Genomic DNA, 15,978 nt, shown 5'->3' with positions numbered 1-15,978 from the left:
TGGGAGGACCGGCTGGTGGCAATGCTCCCATTTACACGACTTGGGAAGTCTAGTAAATCACTGGGAACACGGCATGAATTCCTGTTTTCTTTCCAGTCTACATCTCTGTTCTTTTTGTTTATTCTCTGTCAGTCTTTTGTATTACATGCTGCATATGTCTGTCTCTAATTATAAATAGGTATTTATATATTTGTTGATACATTGTCTCTTTCATTGTATGTCGTTGGTATCTAGAAATTTAATTAAAGATTTATGGAATTTTAGAGATATTCCAGAAATAATTTTTTAGCTTGAATTTTGCTTTTCCCAATCTTGGTTTAAGACTTTAGCCTCTTGTTTTGTTTTGTTTTGTTTTTAATATATGCCTGTTTTTTATTGTCACTTGTCTCTTGCCTCCGTTATATCACCTTATTAATAAAGAATCTCTTTATGATTCAGTGTCCTGCCTTTTTTCCTTTCTAGGAATGGGGAGAATAACTTCTTCTCTGTAAAAAGAACATCTGCTGTTTCAAATGATGATTATAGTAATAACCTTAGTTAATCCCGGTTGAGTATTTACCTTGTGCTAGACACTATTTTAGGTGATTTTTATATTTTTTATCTCATTTGATCATCACAATTATACAAGGTGTAAGTACTATTATTATTTCTGTTTTACAAATGAGGAAACTGAAAACATAGAAGTGAAGCAATTTGCCTAAGTGGCATAGCTAGTAAGTGGTAGAGGCAATATTAGAACCCAAAAAGATTTCTAAACCTCTTCTGGTTTGGAAGTGCATCTTAGAAATTAATGCTGCCTTCCTCCCTCCCCACAAATTCACTAAGGTGACAACCCATCTTCTCTTTATGTTCTCTTTGCTTTTGGTTACAGTATAACTTATTTATATTAAATTGGTTATCTGCTTTGTGGATTACTCGTTGCACGTTGTAAATCATAGATGAGCTTTCCTCTGTTACCTAGGTCCCACATGGTTTTAGCCTTTATGCTTTGCCCCAGTCAGCAGCATCTGCAGGGAATGAAAATATTTTTATATTAATCAAAACCAATTAAAATTATGGAAGTACATTTGCCACTCTTATATCACCTAATGTATTATAAAATAAAACATGAGTTTGGATTATAGAAAGCAGGGTATGCAGCGGTTATAAGCATAGGCTCTGAATACACTGTTTTGAAATTATGGTTCTACTACCATTGTGACTTTGAGCAAGTTACTTCATCTAAGTCTCAGATTTCTCTTTTGGAAAATAGAACAACAATTATACCTATTGTTTTGGTTTGCTAAAGCTGCCAAAATACAAACTACCAGAAATGGACTGGCTTTTATAATGGGGATTTATTAACTTAGAATTTAAAGTTCTTAGGCTGTGAAAATGTCCCAGTTAAGGCACCAACAGGATGACCCCTGGACTCTGAAGACAGGCTGCTGACATCTAGGACACTCTGTCACATGGGAAGGCACATGGCGGGCATCTGCTGGTCCTTTGCGCTTGGGTTTCACTGCTTTCAGCATCTGGTTCCAGTGCCTCCTCTGTGGGTCCTCTTCGTTTCTCCAGGGCTTTTCTCTATGCATTCTTGGCTCTGTCTGTTCTTTATCTTCTCATGAAGGACTCCAGTAAAAGGATTAAGACCCACTTTGAATGAGGTGGGTCACATCACAAATTGAAACAACCTAACCAGAAGGCCCCACCCACAATAGGTCTGTACCCACAGGAATGGATTAAAAGACCACGCCTTTTCTGGGTACAGAACAGCTTTGAACCAGCACACCTATCACATACAGGATTACTGTAAGATAAAAGAGATCACGTGTTAGCCACTTAGCATGTGGTTCTGTTTAAATATCTTTGAATATAACTAACAGAAAATCTCACTCCAAATTGACTTAAGGAAGTAAATAAAGGAAGAAAATGTATTATCTAACCTGTCAGGAAGTCTGGTGGTAGGGCCAATCTCAGCGCTGGTTGATTCCATAGATGAAGGATGTCATCAGCTAACAGCGCAGATTCTTTTCATGTCTCCATTCAGCATCCCTTACATGCCGGCTCTGTTCTTGGAGAGTCCATGCCGAGTACTCGATGGCGGCAGGACTCCAGGCATTAAATACAGACGTAACTCTATCTGGAGACAGAAAGAGAATGCCTTTTTATTGTCTCTGATTAATAGTAAGGAGTCCTTTCCCAAAGACCCCTAGCAGACCTCTCTCAACCTCCCAATGGCCAGAATTACTACCTTAAAACCAATTACTGGCACAGAGGCTTAGGATTTGCCCTGCTGAGCTGGGATGAAATCACCTTTTCCTGAGGCACCTGGGAGGCAGGTGCGCACTAGAACAAGGTTAAGGGTCTGCGTAGTGAGGAGGAAGAGTGAACAGCTAGCTAGGATAGTTGGCGCCGCCCACCTCCTCCCCTGCTAGCCATAAGGCAGGTCACCAGCAGAGTCCATACGACGTGTTTAAGACGTGAACTTGAACTGCAGCTAGTCTGAATTGAGATAAGCTATGTAAAATTGACAGCAGATTTTTGAAGACTTAAAATAAGGAAAAAATGTAAAATTTTCACTAATAATCTTTATATTGATTACAATGGAAATAATATTTTGAATGCATTAGATTAAATAAAATATACCTGATTGAAAACCTACCTGTGTTTTCCTTTCCTGTGTTACCAGGGCAACAGAGAGGAGGCAGACAACCCAAATACAGGGATTGGTGCCTTCCGATTCATGCTGGAATCCAACAAGGGCAAGTCAATGCTGGAGTTCCAGGTATCGTCCACCTGCCTCTCTGACCCTAGTAGCCTGGCCACTCCTCCCTCCCTTAGCCCCATGCCTGTAGGTAGTTACTCATAGTCATAGGGCACAGCATTACTCAGAACTGTTTGAACAAAAGTACTTTATAATCAATAAAGCAATACATGTGCGTGTGTGTGTATGTGTGTGTGTGTATTTTTTTTTTTAAGTTTGTGCTTTGATCTTCCCTGGGAATGGGTCTGATGGGAATGATAAATCATTCTAACTCTTGCTCAAGTTTCTACAGTGTTCTAGTTTGCTAGCTGCTGGAATGCAAAATACCAGAAATAGAATGGCTTTTAACAAGGGGAATTTAATAAGTTGCTGGTTTACAGTTCTAAGGCCGAGAAAATGTCCCATATTAAAGCAAGTCTATAGAAATGTCCAGTCAAAGGCATCCATCCAGGGAAAGATGCCTTGGTTCAAGGAGGCCAATGAAGTTCAGGGTTTCTCTCTCAAGTGAGAAGGCACATGGTGAACACATTCAGGGTTTCTCCCTCATCTGTAAGGCACATGGCGAGCACGGCGTCATCTGCTAGCTTTCTCTCCTGGCTTCCGGTTTCATGGAGTGCCCCAGGAGGCGTTTTCCTTCTTCATCTCCAAAGGTCCCTGGCTGGTGGACTCTCTGCTTCTCATGGCTATCTCATTCTTCTCTGCTGTCTCTGAATCTCTCCTTCTCCAAAATGTTTCCTCTTTTATAGGACTCTAGTAAACCAATCAAGACCCACCCAAATGGGTGGAGACATATTTCCCTTAATCCAGTTTAACAACCACTCTTGATTGGGTTACATCTCCAGGGAGATGATCTAATTACATAGAAAGTATTGAATAAGGATTATTCTGCTTTTATGAAATGGGATTTTGATTAAAAGAAGGCTTTTCTAGGGGACATACATCCTTTCAAACCAGCACATCCAGTCTAGAAAGCTTTTCATTAAATCTCATTTTCACTACCTGATACTTTTCAAATACAAATAGCATTCGATCACAGTGAGCTATCTTTGCCCAACAATAGGTGGCTTCTGTTTAATGAATTTTAAAGTACATGTTGACTCCGTAGTTCCTCTATTTATAAGTTAAGGTCTGGTACTCTCTATCAAAGAAATGGTTAATGCCTGCTACTGATCCTGACTCATAGTTATTCAATTGGGAAGGAAAGGAAAGAAAGTTGTATTAGAATATTTTTAAAAATACAAATACCTTCCCTCTCCCAAGGGTATGCCAGAGTTAGTGATACAGATTTTTCCATAAATACAGTTTGTAAAAGTGTCTCTCTGTAAATCTGATATAACTTTTCATTAAAAAAATCACTGTCCTGGCACTTTGTATCTTCTTCCTCCAGGAATTAATGACAGTTTTTCAGCTGCTACACTGGAATGGCAGCCTTAAAGCCATGAGGGAAAGACAGTGCTCTCGGCAGGTGAGGAGGTCTTCTGAGTGGGGAGGTCGGGCAGAAGGACTGCTGGGAGGGGCCTGCGTCTGAAATGCGCCGGTCTGGGATTACTGAACGCCCAGGCGCCCAGGTCTTGCCTGTTTGAATCTGCACGGTGAGTCCTTTGTATACCTTGCTTCTGCTGGGAAGTTTCCCCTAAGAATCTTCTTGGAGATTTTAGGAGCTGACCTTGGTTAGGACTCCAAGGCCAAGCATCGGGTCAGTTAGCGGAGACTTTACCTTTTCTGAGACGGCCACCTTCCTCTCCCCGCCAGGAGGTGCTGGCTCATTATTCACACCGAGCCCTGGACGATGATATTCGCCACCAAATGGCATTGGACTGGGTGAGCCGGGAGCAGAGCGTGCCTGGGGCGCTGTCGAGGGAGCTTGCGTCCACCGAGCGGGAGCTGGACGAAGCCCGGCTGGCGGGCAAGGAGCTGCGCTTCCACAAGGAGAAGAAGGACATCCTCCTGCTGGCTGCTGGGCAGCTGGGCAGCATGCACTCTTCCAGCTGCTAGGCGCCGCCCACCTCCTCCCGGTCCTCTCCAGGCCTATTTTTGTACGTGTCCTTTTTAAGATTTGGGATGATTTCTGTAAATACTTTCTCAATTTTATACTTAAATATATATATATACACGTGTGTCTGTGTGCGTGCATGTGTGCGTGTGTGTGTGTGTGTGAATTCTACCCCCGGATTCCTATTTGCTAAGAAATTCCTTTTTTTTTACTTCCAGTTTTTGGATGTAGTTTCATTTGAAACACCCCCAGTCTACTTGGTAAGAAGAGAAGGCAGCCTCTGGGGCTTTGCTAGCTTCCACACTCCCAGATCAATTCTGTATGATCATTCAGTAGTACAGATGATTGTGTTCACGTCTCCTTTCACCAGAACAGGGAGCCTGAGTGAGGACTGCATTCTCTGCTCTCACCCTCACTCGTCTTCTCCTGAACTCAAACAGGGCACGACGCCTTTGGCTTTGGTATGTCTTGAGCTGGGCCAGCTTGGTACCAGTACCACACGACTCCTTCCCATCTCCAAAGGCTACTTTATTTCAAAGGTTGCCTTCTTATTTGGAAGAAGTGGAGATCTGGTTTCTGATTTTTAAATCATTTCTGATAAACTTCCCAGGAACTAGAGAGGAATTATAGGCACAATTAATGGGGCTTTCCCGCCTAAGTTGCTTCTGAGGAATATGTGTACCATACCAGTAGGCCTGATCTCCCGATGCTGTCCCCACTACAGAAGGGGATCCCGGCTGAAGTTGATTATCCTGAATATTCCCTTTTCACACCTCTTCCTCTCACCTGACTTAGTCAAATGCTCAGACCTTCCTGCTTGGAGAGATGGGTAGAAGGTAAAAACACATCGCCCTCTTCAATCTCATCCCATTATTTGCTCTTTGGAAACATTTGTCCTGTTTGGTGCAGGCCATGTTCTCATTCCCTCTAACTTGCTGCTGTTTGCTACCTTAGATGTGTGTACCTTAGATTTCCATTGTTTTCTCTCATTCTTTCCTATTCCTCTACTTTGATTATTGAGTTGAATCATGAATTGATAAAAAAAATTGGATGAAATTTTATATTATAATATTTCCTAATTATGGAATCTTGGGAGACTACAGGAGGGAAAGAAAATCAATGATCAACTATGTGTTTTTAACATTGTTCCTCCTTCCTTTCCTTCTCTCTTGGATGAAGTGAAGTAGGAAAGAAATGATGTGAAGTATATAGATAAAGCATTCTCCTTTTGGAGGTTTCTGTGATATATTTTCTCCTTGTTCCTGTGATCTCTTTTATATTATACTGATTAGTGCACTTTCTTAACTGAGCTTAAGAAGTTTAAACCTCCTTCAATTGGACTTTCCATTTGACAATTAGACAGACTTTGTTTTTAGAAATAGTTGATGAAACAGGTTACAGTTTGCTCTTTTGGATTGGACAGGGTAAAGGTGAAAGGCAGCTTTCTTGCTTTTGAAGTCATCTTGGCGACCAGAAAATGTGGGATCCAAAATGAGGAATGCATTATAGTTGTGCTAGTGCTTGACAGGGCTTCCTTGAATTCACCAAGCATCATCTCTACATTCCATTAGGCACATGTGGGGCTGAAGTAGAGACTTGTACTCTGCATTAAACAGTAAGTGTGTCTATTCTGTTTTTATTGATATTTACAACCCAGAAATGATAAACCCTCCAGTTTCTCCTATGCTCTTGTTTCAGGGAAGAAGTGTTGGGGGTGTGAACTGTGGGGGGAACTTGTCTTGGGACCTCCTGGACTTACGAATTTTCTCAAATACCAGCCAATGAGATCCTGAAGAACTTGAGAAAAATTGTTCCCTGATCTATCCACTTTTGGTGTTAAAGATTTTGCTTATCTTTTCAGTACTTTCTATGTGTTTTGTATGTATAATTTTATACAATTAAAAATAGATTTTTGACTAGTGAGCCAGATTGCCTCTTTTTTGAAACCTTTTAGAAGACCTCCAAAATGACCTTTCTCTCACATATAAACTAAAAAGTAATGTTGGGGATGTCGAAATAAGATCGAACTGCTGCTAGGGGAAGGGAGGCTGCCCTCCTCGTCTACAGATATTTGGGAAGCCTGGATCCTATCCTCGGTCTTTCCATCCAGCTCTACCCATTCCTGCTGGCAGTTTCATCCATTATGATTCTTCAACTCCACCAGCCACATGATTCTGAGAGCTACTTCTTCCACTCCAACCTGTTTGTTTTTGAGTCAGACATCACCAGCTGACTATACCACAAGCACTTTATAAACTCACATATCCAGAATAATCCCATCTTGTCCACAGACGCTCTTCTTTGACTCCCCAGATCTGTTATGGGAATTATTATCTACCAGGTTATTTAAGTTAGAACTCTCAGATTTATCTTCAACTCCTCCTTACCACTGTCTAATCAGTCAGTGTTGTCAAGTCTGCCTCCTATATAAACTCCCCAGTCTGTCTTTCCACACTCACTGCCTTAGTTCACATCCTTATCCGCTCTGGGCGGGGCCGCTGCAGTTGCTTCCTGACTGGTTCCTGCCCCCATTCTGGCTCCTTCCACACTATTATCAGGTTTCTGCCTAAAGCACCTGACTGTGCCATGTCCTTGCTTAACATCATTGACCATCTTCATCTTCAGCAATATTTCCCAAAGTTTTACATGGAACCCTGGTGTTGCCTGAGATGATTTTAGGTGACAGATGGACATTTTAAATTTTAATATTTATGCTTTTATTTGAATTTGTAGTAGAAAGGTAATGGTTTTCCATTTATAGTAGTGATATTAAAATGTCCTCTTAATGTAAATTGATGTTTTTAAAAGTCCATTTAAGAAAAAATGCTAAGTGAATATAGTACGGGACTATTTGCACATGCCAAAAAAATCATGACATCAGATATTTGAAGTAGAGAAACTTCTTGCTTATGGGATTAATTTCACACTTGTAGCATGTCATACAATTTGACCTTAAACTATTTTCAGGCTTATATCCCATCCACACAGCATCAGACATACAGACTTTGCTATTCTGATATTCATTCACTCAACTAACACCTACCAAATGTGTACTACCAGCCAGGCACTGAGCTAAACTTGGGGATATGGTTGTAAATTTGGGGGCAAAATGGGCTTTGCCTCAACTCCTAGGTTTTCAGAAATTAGTACATGTGCCTTACATGCAAATGAAGGAAACATATAGTAAATTAGAAAGTAAAACAATCACTAAAGATCCTGATTCAAGTTCTGTGAAAGAAATCAACAGGATGAAAGGAGGGAGGGCAGCGAAGGGCCGTTCGGGTGACAGCAGCACGGGCAGCCGAGGCCCCGCGGAGGGGAACCGCGTGGCGAGGGACGGGAGAGGGCCGGGGAAGGGGCTGCAGGGGGCGGAGCGAGCCGCGTGGGCCTGAGGTCCACTCTCCGGACAGCCGTGAAGGACCAACCCACTTTCTTATGGCTTTTTTCAGTACCGTTTTCCTGAGACCAGTCACACGGCATCAGGCCGCGGAAGCCACCACGGCGCGTGGCTGTGGCCTCCCACGGTCTGCTCCGGGACATCAAAAGGGGGCGCCACCGACACCCAGCCCGCGCGCAGCCCGGCCTCACCCCCGGCCCCGCCCCCCGCCCCTATCCTAGGCCCCACCCCCCGCTCCTATCCTAGGCCCCGCCCCTATTCTAGGCCCCGCCCCGCGCCCCTATCCCCGGCCCCGCCCCCACCCCTATCCTAGGCCCCGCCCCCCGCACGGCCCAGCCCCTTTTCGTGCTGTCGCCCCTACCGCTGCTCGCCCCCGCTCCCTCGCTGCCGCAGCATTGGCGGCATCACCCCCAAGGTGGAAAGGGAGTTCTGTCCCCGCGCTGCCAGCACCGGGTCGGCACTCGAGGCCGCTCGGCTGCGCGGACGCGGACCGGCCCGAGGCCCCGGGGTCCCAGACGTGGGAAACATGAGTTTTGCCTCAGCTCCTAGGTTTTCGGGAGTTAAACGCCTGCATCAGCCTCAAAGAAAGCTAAAAGCCCGACGTGCGGCCACGTTTCTGCGTGGATCCCCAGAGGCGGCGGGGAGGGCTCGGGGGCCGCCGCCCTCAAGCCGCGTCCACGCCGGCGCCTCCTCACGGGAGAAACCTCGCGCGGCAGCACGCTCCAGGAGCAGCTTTCAAACCTTTTTTTAATGATTCTAACACGCACTGGGTTGCTCATCGGAACAGGGCACAGCCCTGTAAATTTTTTTTTTTTTTTTTGAGAGAGGGAGGAAGGGAAGGAAAGACAGAGAGAAGGAAGGGAGGAAGAAAGGGAAACATCTTTTAAACATTTTCTTGTTTTTTTATTATATTTTGTTTGTTTGTTTGTTTTTTACATGGGCTGGGGCCGGGAATCGAACCGGGGTCCTCCGGCATAGCAGGCAAGCACTCTTGCCCGCTGAGCCACCGCGGCCCGCCCAGCCCTGTAAATTTTGAGGGAAAAAACTTTCCTCAACTCCCATTGCCTAGTTCGGGCTGAACCGCTCCGGGCCGCAGCCTCCCCGACCGCCCTTCGGCGGGCGGCGGAGGCTGAGGGAAGACCGCTGACTGCGCCTGCGCAGACCCCTCCTCCCGCCCCCGCCGACACCGCCACACAACCCGGCGGCGGCCAGCACAGACCTGCTTAAGATGGCGACCGGGCACTTGCGGCACCCGCCCGAGCTAGGCCCGCCTCCACGTGTAATTTCACGGCGCCGGGGGCGGGACTTAGGGCTAGTGTTTGATTGGCCAACGTGACTGGCTGGTGACGTTTCGCCTCCGCGACGGGTTCCTGAGGTGCTCAAGCCTGAGCTGCCGGACGCGTTAGAACGAGGCAAGATGGCGGACGTGCTGGATCTTCACGAGGCCGGGGGCGAGGATTTCGCCATGGATGAGGATGGGGACGGTGAGGACAGTGGAGGCAGCTGCGGGAAGCGGGGAAGCTGCGAGTACAAGTTGTAAGAGGAAACTACTGTCCTTTCTCCTGAGCTGGGAGAAGGGGAGCCTGGGTACCAGGTCTCGGTTGGCTTGGAGACCCCGCCCCCCTTGTCTGGACTTGGGCGGGGCGGGACCTGGAAGGGCCCGGGACTGAAGCGGGGCGCTGCGCGTTTCAGACTGGGTCCTGGGAAAGACACAGTTACTACAAATGGCTATTCTCGTTGTTACTCGTTCCTTTTTCTCACGGGGCTCCAGAGAGCATCCACAAACTGAAAGAAAAAGCGAAGAAACGGAAGGGTCGCGGGTTTGGCTCCGGTGAGTGTGCGGAAAAAGGAATAGTATGGTCTAAAAGGGCGGGGCGCCGAGTTGTGGAGGCATCCTGACTCGGGGGGAACAGCGGCAGGGGGTTACCGGTGGTCTCGTGTCTGTACCTGTAGAAGAGGGGTCCCGAGCGCGGATGCGGGAAGATTACGACAGCGTGGAGCAGGATGGCGATGAGCCTGGACCACAGCGTTGTAAGTGAAACGGATCTGTGGGGCTCTTTATGGGCAGTTAGGAAGGAATATGATAAAATCTAGTAGAAATGGGGTCAGAGATAGCTTATCCAAGCTCTGCAGTCCGCGGTCACTCTTCTTCCTCATATTTTCTCTCTTGTGCTCAACCTACTCCCACCCCCCATAGCTGTTGAAGGCTGGATTCTCTTTGTCACTGGAGTTCATGAGGAAGCGACGGAAGAAGACATCCACGACAAATTCGCAGAGTATGGCGAAATAAAAAACATCCATCTCAATCTGGACAGGCGTACAGGGTACTTGAAGGTATTCTAAGAGAGCATTGCCGCCATTCCCTTCTAACCTCTGGACACCATTAGGACTTAAGTCTCCCATGTTTGCTGTGCTTGGCCAAGAGCAAAGTTGAAATAAAATGACACTGAAAATTGATTTTGTTCTATGCAGCAAAAAGACTGACAGATAGGAACAGACATGTTGTAAACGCAACATGGATAAATGATAAAACATTTTTAATTTTGTAGGTTTCCCTGTTTAATGAGTACACGTCTGAAAGAGGCTATCCAAATGACACTGGCTGAAGTAGGAAGATTCTGATATCTGTCTTTTTACTTCCCCTAGGGGTATACTTTAGTTGAGTATGAAACATACAAAGAGGCCCAGGCTGCCATGGAAGGACTCAATGGTCAGGATTTGATGGGACAGCCGATCAGCGTAGACTGGTGTTTTGTCCGTGGTCCACCCAAGGGCAAGAGGAGGTAAAGTGGAGAGGGCAAGGATGATCTTGAAGGGAAATGTATGTGAGATAGAACAAGACCACTGTATAAAATCATTCTCATGGCTTCCCCACCCCCTTCCTTTTCTCTAGAGGTGGCCGAAGACGCAGCAGGAGTCCAGACCGGAGACGTCGCTGATGGGTCCTCTGTTGTCCAAGGGTTCTTTCCAGAGATTACATTTGATCATGCAGCCTTGGAAAAGGAGCGCTGGGGTGGAGCTTGGTTTATATTTAATCTCTTCCCCTACCTATTTGGTGTTTCTTTTGAATTATGAATAAATGTCCCAGTTTTGTTTTCTACATTTAAAATTACTTTCGTGCTCTAACATTGGAAGCTCTGAGGCACTATTTACAGTAAGGCAGTGTGGGTCCTTATGAAGATACTTCTCCCAGGAACTGAATTCTGTGTGGGTTTCTATCTTAGATATACTCTGAAGTCTCAGCTAGAGTCAAAGTAGGGGCACTGCTGCATTTTTTTTTTTTTCTGGGAAGCTAAGAGAGCAGAGGTAGAAGGGAGATGTGCTTATGGAATTAGAGAGTAATTATTCTGTTCCTATACACTTTGTCCTGAGTAGATGGGTGTTAAAGGAATGTCTCTTTTGTCTCTCCTGCCTTTCTTTCCATCATATTCGTTTGTACTTCCAGCTGTTTAAGGGCTTGAATCTCCTGTCCAGGTCTTCTCCCAGAGCCCGTACTAAGTTCTTGGTGCCTTCTTCGGCAGCCAAGGGTGAAGGCCCCATAGAGGAGAGGATCCAGAGGAGCATTGAGGAGGCCAAAGAGGAAAAGGATGTGGCTGAGGCTTGGAGGGACTTGAGTTAGCATGGTGGGGGAGAACCAGTACCACAGACCCAGCAGGTAATAAGGTGTCCAGCAGAGGACGAAGGTCAGCAAGACAAGCAGGGCTAGACGCTGGGCCCGAAGACGGACACGGGGGTGGTTGTCTAAGGAGCGGCGGAGGGCAAATTCACCGGCAGGGTCTGAGAATTTTGAAAATGTACTCAGTTCGGAAACACTCAGCTTCTGAGCTGAGTATAGGGTGAATTAATGGAGGAGTAGAGATAGTGAAATGAAGCATTCCCCCTACCATTGGAGACAAATGCTGCAAACCCCCTTCCCAACCTGGGACTAAATGATCTAACCCTTCCCCCAAGAATTATGACAGGCATGCTAGGAAAATGGTTTTGATTGAGGTGCTCTGTTTTCTGAAGCCATTCAGTATATGTTTTAAGACTTGATGGTATCAAAGAGTAAAGGAGAAAACTGAACACCTTTTCCCCTAACTGTTGCCCTGCTAACTCAACTTCAGAGAATGGCTAGGGATTGATTAAAATTGAAGGCATTCAGTAAAATGACCTCCAGCATCATACTAGAGATATGCCTGGGGTCTCACTTTAAGTGACTGACAGTTATCAGATTAATGAATGAGGCTAGAGGCCACAGCTTTAGGGGTAAGGATTAGGGTCTGGGGATGGGAATCTCACCACGGTTCCCCTTCTTCATCCGGGGACTGGACACACGGAGGACAATGCGGCTATAGCAGACGGCCATAACTGTCAGTGGCAGCAGAAAAAGGCAGCAGAAGGTGAAGAGGTTATAGGTGGTCTCTTGCCATTGATCCTTGAAGCTGCCTTTTGTGACACACTGAGTGAAGGGGACTGGGCCAGCTCGGCGGGCAGTGTGGAACAGGAACAGCTGGAGTAGAGTTGAGGACTATTAGAAATGGTCACATACCCCCCAACCCACCCACCTATGTCATAGTATTTCCTCCCAGTTTATTCTTAATCCCATGTGAACAGTGAAAATCACCATTTTCCTTTTAGGCTTGAATTTGGAGCTGACCATTATTAGGTTTGCTAAATCCTGGATCTTAGAAGGATCCTGCTTCTCAAGTATTATGCTAACACTGCATTTTGTAAAGGATGATATTATCTCTACCACCTCACCAAATCTTTCTTTCTTTTTTTTTTTTGCATGGGAGGCACTGGGAAGCGAACCCGGGTCTCCAACATGGCAGGTGAGAACTCTGCCACTGAACCACCATTGCCTGCCCCTTCCCAAATTTTTAACTGAAATTCTTCTGGTATGTCTATGATGAATTCTGTGGAAAAAAAGAAATCTTGTATAAAATAGGTTCTGCTAAAATTCCATTTTGCAGTTACTTTGTGAAGTGACTTTTAGGAATAATCATGTATAATAACTATAATGGTAAAACAAAATTAAATAATAAAATTTAACATTTTCCAAATCATGTTGGCTGCCCCTTCCCCTTTTTATTAAGTTGCTGGGGTTTTTGTTTGAATCAGGAGTACTTTTCAATTCAGAGCTCCAGGATTAGTACCTCGGTTCCTGCACCGTAGATTGAGTCACTGTTAGTTTGATAAAGGCAAACTCAGCAGGTATCAGATTCCTAGATATAAGGCATTGAGAGAAGTGATTTCAATAGGCATGAGGGATGTTGAGCAAAGATAAGCAGTATCAGCCTTAGACATGAAATTTTAGGAACTGCCTGGAGTTATTTATGATCGCGCCACTCTAAGGTACTTGGGGAGTGGTCTCTGGTAAGGGCCTTTCCTCCGCTCCTATCATGAATCTATATATTTTTCTTCATTTAATGCTATGTCTAGAAGTACACTGTGAAAATGGATTTTAAAATATTCAAGGCTCTTGTACTTACAGTTTGGTCCATAGCCTGCTTCTGCTTTTCCTTTCTCCTATTTTATAAACAAATTTCCACCTACAGCAGAAACTTTCCTTTCAACTACTTGGAAACTTGAGCCTACAAAAATAAGTATTTTTTTAACTATAGTCCCTTACCATACTAACACCACACTTTTAAAAATCAGTTTTATTTTTACTCAGTTTAAATAGTTAACAGCATATGAGCAATGCAGAATTACACAAGAGGACAATAGCGTGGAACCAGAAGTAGCACCTTTTGCAATCATTTTATTGAGTTGTAAGAATGGATGAAATTCATCTATTCCTTTATCTTGTGGCCCATGGATTTCAAGTGATTTAGCCTAAATTATTTAGTTGGTGGTAGAGCTAGACTAAGAAAAAAAAAAAGCAAAATAAAAATAAGCAACTGATAGAACAAACACAGGATTCCAAATCCATACCTAAAATTTGCCTCAGGTAACAAACCCAACTCTAATTTCTATTGTTCTATGGCAACAGGCCTCTTTTTAAAGTTTTGGGTTCTCTTAGAACTATAGTCAGACTAACATTTGGTAGTTATATTTCTAATATTTGAGGATTTAAGGATCAGCTCTTAGATGAATTTGTAATGCCTTATCATTCCAGAGATTGCCCTCTTATAATGTGGTTTTTGCTTTTGTTTTGTATGAATTGCCTTGTCTTTAGCTTTTCTCGACTTCTAGCTCCCTTTCAATATTGAGATTCAATTAGCTGGTACTCAAGTTCAGATGTTCCCCTTGCTTCCAGTTTTGACACCCATTCTACAATAGTGTTTCTCCACTGACCATATGGTAAAAACTTAATAATTAAAACCTGGCCTCCTTTCTTCCCCAGACTCACTACTCACCCTTTTCTAGCCTGCAATGTTGACAGCAGCCACTCCTGAGATCCTCCATCCTCCATCCTCCCCAGCATTCCTCCCACTTTACTTTGCTTACACCTATCAAGTATCACTTCAACACCTCTGGGAGCAATCTGACTATAGGACTGGGTCGATCAGACACCTCTCCATTGTTCTGTGGTCCCGTATGCTTACCTTTAACCTAATACTTTTGACGGCACACTATATTGCCTGATGACTTGTCTTCTGCACTAGTCTGAATTTCTAGAAGGCTGAGCTTTGTTGCTGTGTCCTTAGCACTTGAGTGTACCTGATGATGAACATTATTTTTTGAATCACTGCATGATTGTACCACAAAGTTACCCAGAGATACATCATTATCTCTTTTTAATAGACCCCCACCATATTTCCCCCCTGCCCTAAAGTTTATCCTCCACCAGTCCCCTAAAGGAGGTGGAAGCAAAGTAGTAAAGCAAAGCTGAAGGAAGAGGGTACTGCTTTAAGAGGTGGGCTCTGAACAGAGAAGCAAATTAACATGCACTTGACCTTAACGCACTCCGGTGGCCCTGAGGACCAAGGGCTGGTGGAGGCCCACGGGGGCAAGTCAGGACAAGCCACTCACCTGGGGCAAGGCAAGCAGGAAGCTAAGTCCCCAGGCTGCCCCCAGAAGCTTCCTTCTACCTGAGCGAGGTTCAAGTGGGTGGAGTATTGCTGCCTGCAGGTCAAGCCCAATAACCACCGGCAGGAAAGCTGCGGCATACATGGCCATTAGTTTCAGGAACATGAGCGTCCGGCATGCTATGTCCCCAGCCAGCCACTGAACAGTGATATTCCACGTAGCATCTAGAGGCATAACCACAAAAGTGACCAGTAAGTCGGCAGCTGCTAAATGGGCAAAGAGCTGCCGGACCGGAGAGGGACGAAGCGGACTGGGTTGCGGCCGCGTCACTGACCACAATACGGCCAGGTTCCCGCCAGCCGAAGAAACAAACAGCACAATGGTCACTGCCACTCGGACCTTGGCTGCAACTGAAAAGGTGGGCAACTCTGAGCCCTCTACTTGCACTCCTGACCCCGCCCAGACCTCGTCCGCCGCGGCTGACCCCCAGGGCGTGTCGTTGCCGACAGGCATGGTGGCTCAGAGGACAAGCTCCCTTAGCACCCGGCGCTGGCCAGCTTCGTCCACCGCAGCTTCTCTTTGGAGACTCTCCATCTGTGCCCAGGCGCAGGTCGCCTGTCCGACTGTCAGAGTCCTGTAGGGATTGAGGATGCGGCGCTGCTTGCGCCCCTTTGCTCTCGCGCGGCTGGCCACTGGGCTTCCGTCTTGTACCTCCTGGATTTCTGCAGCCCCAGAGCCCGAACTGTCTCGCTTGGCCTGAGCGCGCGGCCTCTGCGGCGCCTCCTACCGGAGCCCGACCGCACGCCCCGCGCTAGGTCGCCACCTCCGCAGGAGGAGGAGCTGCGGGACGCATGCGCAGCGCCGGGACCCGGCCGGCGGGGGACG

At 45.8% G+C, this 15,978-nt stretch overlaps 3 protein-coding genes and 1 long non-coding RNA gene across 4 annotated transcripts in view; 2 read left to right on the top strand and 2 right to left on the bottom strand.

Annotated features, from left to right (window-relative positions):
• Positions 1 to 6,662, top strand: part of LIX1L (limb and CNS expressed 1 like) — a 25,526-nt gene extending 18,864 nt beyond the window's left edge. The window contains exons 4-6 of the mRNA XM_077155933.1: positions 2,672 to 2,767; positions 4,134 to 4,211; positions 4,499 to 6,662. Coding sequence (XP_077012048.1) covers positions 2,672 to 2,767; positions 4,134 to 4,211; positions 4,499 to 4,741 — 417 coding nt within the window. The 3' untranslated portion in view covers positions 4,742 to 6,662. The remainder of the gene's footprint in view (positions 1 to 2,671; positions 2,768 to 4,133; positions 4,212 to 4,498) is intronic.
• On the bottom strand, positions 214 to 10,057 carry LOC143679712 (uncharacterized). The gene is made up of 3 exons (XR_013173904.1): positions 9,356 to 10,057; positions 1,926 to 2,122; positions 214 to 1,007 (listed from the first exon to the last, which is right to left on the bottom strand). It is a non-coding gene; the product is annotated as an uncharacterized LOC143679712 (long non-coding RNA).
• Positions 9,481 to 11,245, top strand: RBM8A (RNA binding motif protein 8A). Its single transcript, XM_077155934.1, has 6 exons — positions 9,481 to 9,620; positions 9,908 to 9,967; positions 10,090 to 10,167; positions 10,334 to 10,470; positions 10,783 to 10,919; positions 11,030 to 11,245. Exons 1-6 carry the CDS (start codon positions 9,554 to 9,556, stop codon positions 11,073 to 11,075), a joined length of 525 nt encoding a protein of 174 aa, XP_077012049.1. The 5' UTR covers positions 9,481 to 9,553; the 3' UTR covers positions 11,076 to 11,245.
• LOC143679709 (gonadotropin-releasing hormone II receptor-like) lies at positions 10,514 to 15,912 on the bottom strand. Its single transcript, XM_077155932.1, has 3 exons — positions 15,097 to 15,912; positions 12,418 to 12,628; positions 10,514 to 11,913 (listed from the first exon to the last, which is right to left on the bottom strand). The coding sequence occupies exons 1-3, from the start codon at positions 15,604 to 15,606 to the stop codon at positions 11,519 to 11,521; spliced, it is 1,116 nt and encodes a 371-aa protein (XP_077012047.1). The 5' UTR covers positions 15,607 to 15,912; the 3' UTR covers positions 10,514 to 11,518.
• Positions 15,913 to 15,978: the final 66 nt, after the last annotated feature.

This window comes from Tamandua tetradactyla, chromosome 4 (assembly GCF_023851605.1).
Source record: "Tamandua tetradactyla isolate mTamTet1 chromosome 4, mTamTet1.pri, whole genome shotgun sequence".
Classification (NCBI taxonomy): domain Eukaryota; kingdom Metazoa; phylum Chordata; class Mammalia; order Pilosa; family Myrmecophagidae; genus Tamandua; species Tamandua tetradactyla.
The sequence above is the reverse complement of the archived record's forward strand: the minus strand, read 5'-3'. Positions and strand labels throughout refer to the sequence as shown.

Coding starts and splice junctions, on each gene's coding strand:
- RBM8A (XM_077155934.1), top strand. CDS start 9,554: ATGGCGGACGTGCTGGATCTTCACGAGGCCGGGGGCGAGGATTTCGCC. Junction 9,621..9,907: donor CATGGATGAGGATGGGGACG/GTGAGGACAGTG, acceptor ACGGGGCTCCAG/AGAGCATCCACAAACTGAAA. Junction 9,968..10,089: donor GGGTCGCGGGTTTGGCTCCG/GTGAGTGTGCGG, acceptor CTGTACCTGTAG/AAGAGGGGTCCCGAGCGCGG.
- LOC143679709 (XM_077155932.1), bottom strand. CDS start 15,606: ATGCCTGTCGGCAACGACACGCCCTGGGGGTCAGCCGCGGCGGACGAG. Junction 12,629..15,096: donor TCCTGCTTGCCTTGCCCCAG/GTGAGTGGCTTG, acceptor ACTCTACTCCAG/CTGTTCCTGTTCCACACTGC. Junction 11,914..12,417: donor GATGAAGAAGGGGAACCGTG/GTGAGATTCCCA, acceptor CAAAATTCTCAG/ACCCTGCCGGTGAATTTGCC.